Genomic DNA, 13,947 nt, shown 5'->3' on the forward strand with positions numbered 1-13,947 from the left:
AAATATTTAAAAAAAGAAGAAGAAGAAGGGACTAAAATTTTAAAACAAAAAATTAAGAGCATTAGGTTAAGGCTGGGGTTGTGGCTTTTTTTGTGTGCTTTTTTCTGCTGGCATTCATAGAATGCCTGCAAAGGTATATTGGTTCTGATGTGCCAAAACTCATTCCTAAAAATTGGCAAGACATGTTTTCCTATAAGTAATAAAAATATTTGACTTTCTTCATTTTGCCGGGGAGGGGGCGCATTACCAGGGATTGAACTCAGGGGCACTCAACCACTGAGCCACATCCCTAGGCCTATTTTTGTATTATATTAGAGACAGGATCTGGGTTGCTTAGCCCCTTACCAAATTGCTGAGGCTGGCTCTGAACTCACAATCCTCCTGCCTTAGCCTCTGGAGCGGCTGGGATTACAGGCGTGCATCACCAACTTTCCTCATTTTAATACTAAAGATCTATCTTCTCAATGCAAAACACAATTAAAATAGAGTATTTATTAATATACAGACTATTGTTCATGTGTTTCTGAACAAATTAAAATTGTTGCAAAAATATGTAATAATTATGTATTTCTCCACAGACATTATGAACTGAAATTATCTGTTCATTCTTCCCTACCTTACTTACCATCTGTTATCAAGTTCACTTCCAAAATAACTTATTTTGAAAGTATGTGTCAAGTTCTCTAATAAAAATAACTAGTTTAAAGTAATGTATGTGGTTTCATAAATCTGTTTTCTAGGCATGCTTCCAGAAGAGTGGTGCATCAGTGGTTGCTATTCGAAAATATATCATCCATAAGTATCCTTCTCTGGAGCTGGAGAGAAGGGGCTACCTCCTTAAACAAGCCCTAAAAAGAGAATTGAATAGAGGAGTCATCAAACAGGTATTACATAGTTGTCGGAAATAAGATTATTTGGGTTGGGGGTGTGGCTTAGTGGTAGAGTACACCTAGCATCTATGAATCTCTGGGTTTGATTCCTGTTATCAAATACACAAAGGGAATAAGAATATCTTGTGTGTACTATGAATCAAAATGCATTTTGCTGTCATATATACCTAATTAAAATAAAAATTAAAAAAAGAATATCTTGTATATCAGCTATGCTATGTTGTTCATATTTAGTATCATTTAGAATCTTTATGTTCTTTTGTGTTAAAAATAAGTTGCATGATGTTAATACTTAAGCTTAACCTAATTTTAGTATTTAAGATTAGGCTTGAAAAACACATTGCCAGTTGCTTTTATAATTAACTATCCTTCTGAAGAGCAGAAGAAATAAGGGTAGTATAATTTTTATTTTCCTTACTTAGTTGGATTATTTTGGAGGCTGCTCGTGCTAGAAATCACATAGCAATGAAAATGCGAAGTAGGTTAAGGAAGCCTGTTATTGCAGTAGCAAAGAGGACAGTTGCTCTTATCTTGGGTTTGTTAGCTTTGAAACCTAATTTATTTGATTAGACTTTTTATTTATAAATTAGCTTTGTAAATAGGTTCATCTTAATTGGTTAATACTTAAAACTATCAAAGACTGTTAGAAGAACCAGGGAAACCTGAGTTAATTGAGACCAGTTCTAGAACCTATACTGATTCCAAGTATAGTCTATGTTATCTTGCACAGTTATTAAGAATTGCTTAGAATCATAGCCATGACATATTGAGTGTCTCCTGTGTGTCAGGTGCTTATGGGTTCATCAGTGTACCGAGGATTGAACTCAGGATTGCTTAACCACTGAGCCACATTCCCAGCCCTTTTTTGTATTTTATTTCAAGACAGGGTCTTGCTGAGTTACTTAGGGCCTCGCTGAGTTGCTGAGTTGGCTTTAAACTCAGGATCCTCTTGTCTCAGCCTCCTGAGATGCTGGGCTTATAGGCATGTACCACCCAGTGAAGAGAACATATCTTGCTGTGTGGCACTTAGAGTCTGGCTTTCTCAAAATATGTAAAATTGCTGGCACAGTGGAGTTAAGGTCTGTACGATTTTTGATTATTGTGAATCAGCGTTAAAGTTGTATGAAAGTAAGTGCTTTGTAATATGTGATAAGACTTAAACATACAATCCTGTGCAATATTTATCTGATTATTAACCTTTTGCATAAGGAATAATCTGCAATTAGTAAACCATGGTGAAGCATTGCAGCCTGAGACCAGTGGGGGCCTAAACTTGCCAAGGAGCTGTTTTCTTCCAAGACAGCGAGGGGTTTTCTCATTTCTTTTGTTTTTAATTACCCTGAGAGATTTTTGTTCCTTCCTTTCATGGGACAAATTTTATGTTTTGTTTTATAAAAGCTGATAGTAGATTATTTAACTCAGTTTCACAATAGTGTTCTTCCCCAGTTTTGTATTTGTGGAAACAAAAGTTCAGAGGTGTGAGTGGATTGTCCAATTTTGAATAACGAGATGGTACCATAGCTAAGATTCCATCCCAAGTCTTTTGACTCCTCTTCTATTGTTCTTTTGTCTCTGAAGAGCAAAATAACACTTCTTGCATCATGCTTTATAATTTTCTTATTCTAGTATAAAGTTACAAATATGAATATTAGAATAATTTAAAATATTTTACTTCAGGTAAAAGGAAAAGGTGCATCTGGAAGTTTTGTTGTGGTCCAAAAAGCAAGAAAAATGCCTCAGAAATCTAGAAACGCAAAAGTAAGTCAGTATCAGAGTTTGACCACTGAAATACTATTACTACTCCTAAAAATAGCAGCATATATGGAGTGTTTACTTTGTGTTGTTTTTTCTACCAAGACTACTAAGGCCGAGAAAGATGATGAGTAATTGCCTAGCTAGTAAGTAGAATAACCAGGGTGCAAATCCAAGCACTGTAGCCCAGTTAAGCCCATGGTATGGTCTTAAATGCCTTACATTGAATTATGGGCAGTTAAATGAATTATATAACCTCTCATGAGTTTTTTTTAAAGTAGAGGAGGTATGGAAGTATATTTTTGCCCAATAGTAGATCTAAAACTATATTCAAAGCCAATTTTCTTTGTAAATACTAACACTCCCCCAAGACATAATAATTTCACTTATGAAATTTTTCATAATATTTCTGCAATAATAAAGGGAAATGCCTAATATTCCATCTATGTCAATACTTAGAATCATGAAAATTCCCCTGTATCTTTTTCACAACTCTGAATGTTTTTCTTTTTCTTGTCTTCTTCTTTTTTTTTTTTTTTAAATAAAACTAACACTTTGAAAATAAACTTTTGTGTGCTTTCTGCCACTACACTTCACCCTTTGTTATTGAAGGCTGATAATGAATTAAGATCTTTAAATATATTATTCCCACTTTTAACTCTCAATATAAAGTTTTTATTGGGAAGAAATGGCACACAAGTGAATTTAACTCCAGTGTGGTATGATTTACTTGAATGTGGGAAAAAAGTGATTATTTTCTATTTGTTAGTTGAATTGGCAGTCAACTGAGGAAAGCCCTTGAGTTGTATATAGAAGTGTATGAACTCTGAAAGCTTTATATTCTATAATGATCATAATTTTTGTTATTGCATTTCAGAAGAGGAGCTCTGTGGTAGATCCAGAACCACAAGTAAAACTGGAGGATGTCCTCCCACTGGCCTTTACTCGCCTCTGTGAACCTAAAGAAGCTTCCTACAGTCTCATCAGGAAATATGTTTCTCAGTATTATCCTAAGCTTAGAGTGGACATCAGGTATTAGCCATTGATTTAGATCATGATTTCATGAGAAAGGAGACAAATTAAATATTCAGGAAGGATTACTTTTTAATATATATATATTTTTAAATTATTAGAGCTATGTTATACATAGTGGGATTCATCCTGACAAACTCATACATGCATAGAAATCAATTTCAGGAAGGATGGGTTACTTTTAGCTGAGCTTTGCAGGTTTTTGTTTTTTTTTTTTTAGGGCCCCCCCTCCCATTGTGTTTTCTTTTCCATATCACCTTATATAGTTTTTTGAAACTTAAGCCACATTTTTTTTTTTTTTTTTTTTGGTAAAAGGATTGAACCCAGGGACATTGAACCTCTAAGCCACATCCCCAGCCCTTTTTAAAAATATTTTATTTAGAGACAGGTGCTCACTGCGTTGCTGAGGCAAGCTTTGAACTGGCAATCCTCCTGTGAAATAGCCTTCTGAGCTGCTGGGATTACAGGCATGCGCTACCACACCCAGCCACATATTCTTTTATAAGATCTTGATAGAATATAGGTGTCCCTCCATATTTATCGGGGATTGGTTTCAGGATCCCCCTTGATACTGTGCTCTACAAATTCTGAAGTTTTTTAGTAAATGGTGTAGTATTTGCGTATAGCCACATGTATCCTTCTGCATACTTTAAATCATCACTAGATTATTTATATGATGTAAACATTATGTAAATCATTTTCATACTGCATGGTTTAGGAAATAATGGCAAGAAACAGTTTGTACACAATCAAAGACACATTTTTCCCCTGAATATTTCTTTTTTTTTTTTTTAAGGCTATGAACTTTTTTTCTTTTTTAATTTTTTAATGTTATTTATTTACTTATTTTTATGTGGTTCTGAGGATTGAACCCAGTGCCTCACACATGCCAGGCAAGCACTCTTCCACTGAGCCACAACCCCAGTCCCCTAAATATTTCTGATCTGCTATTGGTTGAAGCCCCTCCCTGTTACTGAACCTTGTGGATACAGGGGTCTGACTGTAACTGTTTACCTGTCAGCTGTATATACTCTTTTTTTCTTTAATATTTTGTTTTAGTTGTACTTGCACATGATACCTTTATTTTATTTTTATGTGGTGTTGAGGATCGAACCTGATGCCCCGCATGTGACAGGCAAGTGCTCTGCCACTGAGCCACAACCCCAGTCCCCATATGTACTCTTAGATACTTATTTTTCATTTAGATTTATTATAGAGCATGAGAGAATTCAGGCTTCAATAAAATTTAGCTCTAACCTGGGCACAGTGACTTACACCTGTAATCCTACCTGTAATCCCTGCTACTCGAGAGACTGTGGCAGTAGGATCACAAATTCAAGATCATCCTCAACAACTTAGTGAGACCCTATCTCAAAATAAAATACGGCTGGGGATGTAGCTCAGTGGTAGAGCATTTCTGGGTTCAATCCTCAATTAAGTTAAAACTTAGCTCTATTCACAAGTAGCATATCTTCATTTTAAAAACATTGAAAGAATTTTGATAGTTTTTATCATCTGGAATGATCATTTAGATTATCACATTTGCTCAGTTGTGGATTCATGCAGACATTAATTTGTTTAAATTTGTGATTCCCAGAATGTGAGTTTTAAGTGTGTTTGTAGAAGATCTTTGTTGTGATGATCTTTGGAAGACTGGTTATTTAATTCAGAGTCATTCTACAGAAGGTTATTTTACTGAATGTGTATCCTTCTGATACATTTTAGTCCAGTATTTACTTGGGTTACTTGGGTGAATGAGGTTTCAGTTCGGAAGCCACATTTTCAGAAAATCCATTTTTGATCTTGAAACTACCCAACATAAGTGTTAGTGAAATAGTGAAAAAAAAAAAGGACATCATAAGGTCAGAAAATATGATTTTAATAACTTGACATTCATGCATCTTTATGCTATGAAATATGGTTAGGCAGATACAACTGTGGATCAGAAATGCATTGTATAATGCATTTAAAGATGGAAACACATTTCACTTTTATTTCCCTTATTCTCTATTTTTTAGTGACTGGAAACCATATTCTCCCCCAGTAATAAATATTTTTTTGTTTCATCTTTTTTTTCCTTTCCTAGGTTTCTACTCTATTTACATAAGAATGTGTGTTGCTCTCAGTGTGATTGTACTCCATGTCTGTAATCTTTTGAAACATTTTTTTGGCATCATCTTATTGAAACAAACTTTGCCTAATAATAATGGGTTGTTTACTCAACGATGCCAGTGAACCTGAAGACCTTTATCCATGACCTCCCCTGCCCCCATCCCCATAGCTAATTCTAGGAATTGAACCCAGGGTTGCCTAACCAATGAGCAACATCCCCAGCCCTTTTATTAAGTTTGAGGTGAGATATATATACACATTTATATAGATGTATTTTCATTTATTTATTTACTTACTTTTGTTGTCAGTGGACCTTTATTTATTTATATGGGTGCTGAGAATCGAACCTGGTGCCTCATACATGCTAAACAAGTGCTCTTAACAACTGAGCTACAACCCCAGTCCTTCATTAATAATCTTTTTCTCCACATTTTTTATTTTTGCATTATACTTGTACATAATGATGGGATTTGTTGTTACGTATTTGTACAGGTACTCATAATCCATGACTTTTTTATTGGTACATTTTTTCCCTCTTCTGTGAAATCATTGATTTTCTCTACTCTGATCACAGTGGAGTCCTGTCATACATTTTGAAAATGGAGCCCCACTTCCTTGGCCAAACAAAAGAACAATTAAAATGTTTCAAAAATATGAATTGTTGGGCTGGGGCTATAGCTCTGTAGTAAAATGTTTGCCTGGCACATGTGAGGCACTGGGTTTCATCCTCAGCACCACGTAAAATAAATAAAGATATTGTGTCCGTCTACAACTAAAAATACATATATATTTTAGAAATTATGAATTGTGGTGTAGCTCAGGGGTACAGTGCTTGCCCAGCATGGGCAATCCCTGAATTTTATCCTAGCACTGCAAAAAAAAAGAAAAAAAGAAATTGCCTATGCTATTTATATTTACTCCCCTCCTACTTTCTCAAACCCACTTTTTTTATTTTTTTATTTTTTTGAGTGGGGAGTAGGATACTGAGGATTAAACCCCAGGGGTACTTAATCACCAAGCCATATTCCTAACCTTTTTATTTTTTATTTTTGAGACAGGATCTTGCTAAGTTACTGATACTGGCTTTGTACTTGTGATCTTCCTGCCTCAGCCTCCCAAGTTTTTGGAATTACAAAGCATGCGCCACCTCACTGAGCACATAAACCTACTTTTGTCACACTTCAACTCCATGTTTTACTACTCTTTGCTCTTGGCGTCACAGTCTCTTCCACATTGCAAATTTCTTAGCCTTAAGTTGCTGCTCTCTCACCACCATTTAACATACTTGATTCCTCACTGCTTAAAACATTTCTTCACTTGCCCTCCAGGGTATGATACCTCCTTGATGTCTTTTTTTTAAAATATTTTTTAGTTGTAGATGGACACAATACCTTTATTTATCTTTATGTGGTGCTGAGGATTGAACCCAGGGCCTCATATATTGCTAGGCGAGTGCTGTACCACTGAGCCACAACCCCAGCCCTTCTTGATGTCTTACTGAAGCCTTACTACTCCTCTTTTCAACCTTTTAAGGATTTCATTGACCCTTTAATATAAATAACCCCCTGTAGTACACCTTAGGCCTCTGGTCTTTTCTGTACATACTCCCCAGTAATTGTTTCCATTTGCAAACCTTCAAATACTACCTGTACACACACATTAATTCACAAATGTGTAAATATAATCCACACCTCCCTTTTAACTCCATATTCAGATGTATAGATACTGTTCAACATTACCACCAGGATGTTTAACTTAAGTATCCAAAACTGAACTCTTGATTATCCTCCCCAACTCCAGCAAAACAAGCCCTGCATTCTTCCACATCATCTTACTTTAGTTAATAGCAGCAGCATCTTTCCAGTTGTAGAAACTTTGTGCTGATAGAGATCTATGTCATCTATAAGCAATTATTTAGCTTTGTCTTTAAAAGATATCATTAAAGCTGGGCATGGTGGCACACACCTATAATCCCAACAACTTAAGGTCTAAGCAACTTAGCTAGACCCTGTCTTAAAAAAGGGCTGGGGATGAGGCTCAGTGGTTGAGAGCCCTTGATTAAATCCTTGATACCAAAAATAAAGTATTGTTGAACAGACTACTTCTCATCACCTTCACCCTGAATCTCTCCCAGACTAATACCATCTCCTATCTGTATTAGAACACATAACCTCCTCCTATTTTTTCCAAGGCCCCCTTTGGTCTATTCTTTTTTTTTACCTTTAATTTTATTTATTTTTCTGTGGTGTTGAGGATCGAACCCAGGGCCTTGCTGTGCTAGGCGAGCACTCTACTGCTGAGCCACAACCTCAGCCCACCCCCTTCAGTCTATTCTTAACATCGCCAGCCAAAGTGAGACTTTAAAATGTGTGATCATGTCACCTTTCTAACTCAAACCCTCCATTGGCTTCCCACCCCCCCTCATAGTTAAAGACTTGTCGTTTTTTAATTTTAACATTTTATTTTGTGTAAAAAGGGGCAAATTTAGTGAATTATTTGGTCTTGTACACAAAATTATAATTTTAATGCTTTTCACATTCATGCTGAAAATTTGCAATTTGGTTAAAATGAAAGGAACACACATTTCTCCAAAGGATTTTTTCATACCATTATATACATTTCATGAGAAAGTTTCAAACACTTTTTAATGATCACAAGTTACCAGAAAATAAAAGATTAATTTTGTGCAGATATTGATCTATATATCAGATACATACAGAAATGATGTAAAAACCTATGCAGTTTACTTTGATCTCTATTCTCAAAAGATTTGCCTAGGGACAGATGCTTTTTTTTTGTATAAATGACTGTGGCTTTATTTAAAATATGAAAATCAAAGGAAGAAACCCAGTTTAACCACAGTATTTTTAAAATCCCTTCCCAACATCAAAGAATCATTATCAAATATGTAGCACCATAATGCACATGTTGTTGGGAGAGGTTATTCACATCACACAAAATTAGTAATAATAATAAAAAAGCAAGAGTCTTTAAAACAGCCCATAAGACATTACATGTCCATTCCATCTCTGACCTCAACTACTGCTCTTTTGTCTTTTACTGGCCTCATAGACTACATTTGCTGTTTCCTTTGCCTGAAAGGTTTTCCCTTCTTAATCTACTTTGCTGTTTTTTTCCAAGGCCCCCTTCAGTCTATTCTTTTATTATTATTATTTATTTAATTAATAATTGCTTTACATCAGGTTTTTACTCAAAGGCCATCACCACAGACCTGTCTTGACTGCTTTATTATTATTCCAAGTTGTAGATGAGTGCCTTCTCATTGTGTTGTCACATGGTAGAAAGAGCCTTTTCTACTTTATAAACATTCAATTTTGAACATTTTCAAAATACATGCAAAAATAAAGAACTATCATACTAATATTATTCCTAACAAAACTAATAATCCCTTAAAATCTAATACCAGTCCAAGTTCACATGTCCCCAGTTGTCTCCAATGTGACCTTTTACACTTGTGCTGCCAAGTTTTTAGTCAAACGTGGTCTACACATTGCATTTTATAGATATGATCGACCAAAACCTCTCTCCAGCCCAGGCAACACAATAAGGCCCCATTTCAAAAAAAAAAAGAGAGAGAGAGAGATCCATCCTTTGCTTAATTGTTAAAGCATGTCACTGTTGTAGACTAACGGTAATAAGTGATGAGATTTGGGGGTGCTCTAGCAGTTTGAAAATTTGTTCTTTGTATGATACCTGGTTCTTTATGTATAGGTAATAACTTTGCTTCTTTGATTGGGAAAAAAAAAAGGATGCCAGCAGAGTCAGAACTTTAGATTAGGAAATAACCCTTGATCTTTAAATTTTTCTTTCATTGATGTATTTATTACTATATTTTGTTTTGTTTTTGTTTTTTCCTGCAGGCCTCAGCTGTTGAAGAATGCTCTGCAGAGAGCAGTAGAGAAAGGACAGTTAGAACAAATAACTGGCAAAGGTGCTTCGGGGACATTCCAGGTTAGAAGCCAAAGATTTGGGTTTCGGATCCTCTTTATAATCTAAAAATGTATTGAGAAACCCAAAGAGTTATTTTTTTTTTTGGTACTGGAGATTGAAATCAGGGGTGTTTTATTATTAAGCTACATCCCTAGCCCTTATTTATTTATTTGTTTATTCGTTTGTTTGTATGTATTTTTTAGTTGTAGATGGGCACGGTATCTTTATTTATTTAATTTTTTATGTGGTGCTAAGGATCGAATCCAGGGCCTCACACTTGCAAGGCAAGTGCTTTACCACTGAATTACAATCCCAGCCCATCCTCTCCCCTTTTTATTTTTTAAAATTTTGAGACAGTGTTTCATGAAATTACTTAGAGCCTCACTAAATTGCTGAGGCTGGTCTTGAACTTTCTATCTTCCTGCCTCAGCTTCCCAATATGCTGGGATTATAAGCATGCGCCATTGCACCCAGCTAGAGTTTTTGTTGATGTGGGTTATACTAATAGCAGTATTTACTGTATTAGAAATTAAAACTGAGGAAGTTTTAAAATACTTACTAATTCATTTAAAAATAATGGGTAACTTGCTGTAGTGACTCATGCTTGTAATCCCAGTGACTTAGGAGACTGAGGCAGGAGGATCACAAGTTGGAGTCCAGTCTCTGCAACTTAATGAGACCCAGTCTCAAAAAGGACAGATTGTAGCTCAGTGGTAGAGCACCCCAAAGTTTAATTCCCAGTACTGTAAGAACATTTTTAAAAATTACATTTTTCATGGAAAATAATTATTTTCCCTCAAACTTTTTTTAATGAAGAGAGAAGCACTTTTTATATTTTTTGCAAATGTCCTTAATATCTAGCTTTAATAGATAACTGTTATCTGTTCCAATGTATTTGGAGTCTATGAAGAATGTCCAGCCTCACATAGAAATACAGTTAGAAAAATGTGTAGTATAGTAAGAGAACTTGCAGAAAGTTGTGGATATTGATTGTTCTTTGATCCTACCAAAAGTCTACAAATGGTAGGTTGGTTGTTTTCAATCTTTATTGAGGTATAATTTACTATATACCCTAATGCATACTCAAGTTAAAATTTATAATTCAGTGAATTTTAATCAGTTTATGTATTACTGACACCATTGAATTTGGGACATTTCCAGTGCCCAAAAAAGATCCCTTGTGCTCATTTGTAGTCACTTAACATTGCCATGCCTAGCCTCAGGCATCCTGGTGATCTTCTTTCTCTATACATTCTGCACATTTCATAAAGATGTGAAACCATTCGTTACATGGCCTTTTGTATCTAGCTTCTTTCAGTTTTACATATTGCAGCATGCACCTGCACTTTTTATTTATTTATTTTTTGACTGTAGGCAGGCACAATACTTTTATTTACTTACTTATTTATTTATGTGGTGCTGAGAATCGAACCCAGTGCCTCACACATGCCCAAGCAAGTGCCTAGCCACATCCCCAGTCCCTGTCTACAGTTTTTTATTACCAAGTAGTGCTCCATTGTGGCTCTAGCATTTGTATATCTGTTCATGAGGTGATGGATATTTGGATTATTTCTACTTTTTACTTAAATTGTGAATTCTGCCTGTGAACGTTTATGTCCAAGTCTTTGTAAATACATACACTTTCTCTCTCTCTTTTTTATCAGTATTGGGAATTGAACACAGGGGCACTTTACCACTGAGCTATATCCCCAGTCTTTTTAATTTTTTAATTTTGAGGCAGCGTCTTGATGAGTTGCTGAGACTGGCCTCAAACTTGAAATGCTCCTGCCTCATGCTCCCAAATGCTGGGGCTTCAGCTGCAGATGTGTTTTCATTTTCTCGGGATATATGTCTAGGAATAGACTTGCTGGGCTACAGGGTGAATTTGTGTTTTAAGAAACTGGCATTTTGCACCATTTTATATTTCCATCAGCAGTGTATAAGTTTATCTGTATTCTGTCAACATCTGCTCTTATTCTTTTTATTATTAGCCATACTAGTAGATATGAAATGGTATTTGATTACAATTTTGATTGGCATTTTTCTAGTGATTATTGATGATGAGCACTTATAGGCTGTTAGTTTCTTTGATGAATGTCTATTCAGATCTTTTTGTCCATTTTAAAAACAAGGTTATTTGTTTTAAGAGTTCTTTTTTTTTTTTTTTTTTTTTGGTACCCGGGATTGAACTCAGGTGCTCGACCAATGATCCACATCCCCAGCCCTATTTTTTTTTTTTTTTTTTGGTATGGGGAATTAAACTCAGGGGCACTCAACCACTGAGCCACATCCCCAGCCCTATTTTTTGTATTTTATTTAGAGACAGAGTCTCACTAAATTGCTTAGTGCCTCACTTTTTGTTGAGGCTGGCTTTGAACTCGAGATCCTTCTGCCTCAGTTTCCTGAGCTGCTAGGATTATAGGCCTGCACATTGCACCTGCCCGAGAGTTCTTCATCTAGATAAAAGTCTCTTATTAGATATGACTTGGAAATATTTTTTTCTATTCTGTGACTTTATTGATAGTATCTTTGAGAGCATAAAAGTGTTTAATTTTGATGAAGTTTCATTTATCAATTTTTTTTTTTTTTTCGCTACTAGAGGTTGAACTCGGGTTCTTGACCACTGAGCCACATCCCCACCCCTATTTTGTATTTTATTTTGAGTCAGGGTTTCACTGAGTTGCTTAGCGCTTCAGTTGTTGCTGAGGCTGGCTTTGTACTCGGTGATTCTCCTGTCTCAGCCTCCTGAATCACTGGGATTACAGGCATGCACCACCACACCCGGCATTATATATAAAATTTTAAAAATTGTTTGTGCTTTTGATCTTTAATATCTGTTACCTAATTTAAGGTCACAGCAGCATTGAAAAAGATTGTTCCTTTCCTTGTTGAATTGCCTTGACACCTTATCACAAATCAATTGACCATAAATACAAGGGTTTATTTCTGAACTTTCAGTTCTGTTCTGTTGAACAGAATTATTTTTTTTTCTTTCTTTCTTTCTTTTTTTTTCCAGTGCTGGTAAGTGGAACCCAGGGCCTCACGCATGCTAGGCAAGCATTCTACCACTGAGCCACATCCCTAGCCCTGCAAATCCGTAATGTTGTAACCACTGTCTTGATGACTATAGCTTTAGAGTGAATTTCAGAATTATAAATCCTCTTTTTTAAGAATGTTTGACTTCTGGTGTGTGTGTGGGAGGGGGGGAGCCAGCTGAGATTTTGGTGGGAATTGTATTGACTCTATAGATCACTTTAGGAAGAATTGTTATCTTTACTTTTTGTCTAGTTGTTTTTTGTTTGTTTGTTTGTTTTTTAGGTGGACACAATATCTATTTTATTTTTATGTGGTGTTGAGGTTCAAACCCAGCACCACGCGTATGCCAGGCAAGCACGCTACCGCTTGAGCCACATCCCCACCCTTTTGTCTAGTTTTTTAATCCATGAATCCCAAAGGTCGTTTCATTTTTGTGATTTCTCTCAGCAGCATTTTATAGTTTTCAGTCCATAATCTTGAAATTATTTTGTTAAATTTATTCCTGAGTATTTCGGAGCTATAAGGTATGAAAGGGTTTTCTTGATTTAATTTTCAGGTTGTTCTTGCTAGCCTATAGAAATATAGTTTGCTTATCTAAATATCTTGTATCCTGACCTTGATGAACTGATTTACTCGTTATAATAGGATTTTTTTTGTTTTGGTAGATTCCTACATATGGGATAATGTTATCTGCAGAGATCATTTTACTTCTTCCTTTCCAATGTTGATGTCTTTTCTTTTTTTTTTTTTTTTTATGTAAAAGAATTTTATTATTGTGTGTAAATTCAATACCTTTAATAACAATGCAATGAGAGTTTATGATATATGTAGAAATGAAAATCATAAGAGCACAAGGGGAAATAGCAAAAATGAAATATACTTTGGTAAGCCATCTGAATTTCTTTTTTTTTTTTTTTTTTTTTTTTTTTTAATTTTTTATTGTGGGTTGTTCAAAACATTACAAATTTCTTGACATATCATATTCCACACTTTGATTCTAGTGGGTTATGAACTCCCACCTTCACCCCATACACAGATTGCAGATTCACATCAGTTACACATCCATTGATTTACAAATTGCCATACTAGTGTCTGTTGTGCTCCGCTGCCTTTCCCATCATCCACCCTCCCCCCTCCCCACCTCTCCCCTCCCCTCCCCTCCTCTCTCTCTACC

General features: G+C 35.5%; 1 protein-coding gene across 6 annotated transcripts in view; it reads left to right on the forward strand.

Annotated features, from left to right (window-relative positions):
• The window catches only part of Hp1bp3 (heterochromatin protein 1 binding protein 3), a 42,876-nt gene that overhangs the window by 16,329 nt on the left and 12,600 nt on the right, over positions 1-13,947 (forward strand). For all 6 annotated transcript variants that reach the window (XM_046418859.2, XM_046418862.2, XM_058571094.1 and 3 more), the window contains 4 exons: positions 741-884; positions 2,568-2,648; positions 3,520-3,674; positions 9,668-9,758. In XM_046418859.2, coding sequence (XP_046274815.1) covers positions 741-884; positions 2,568-2,648; positions 3,520-3,674; positions 9,668-9,758 — 471 coding nt within the window. The remainder of the gene's footprint in view (positions 1-740; positions 885-2,567; positions 2,649-3,519; positions 3,675-9,667; positions 9,759-13,947) is intronic.

Source organism: Marmota monax, unplaced genomic scaffold (assembly GCF_021218885.2).
Source record: "Marmota monax isolate L192 unplaced genomic scaffold, Marmota_monax_Labrador192_F-V1.1 WCK01_AAM20220418_F8-fsc00008, whole genome shotgun sequence".
NCBI classification, from domain to species: Eukaryota; Metazoa; Chordata; class Mammalia; order Rodentia; family Sciuridae; genus Marmota; species Marmota monax.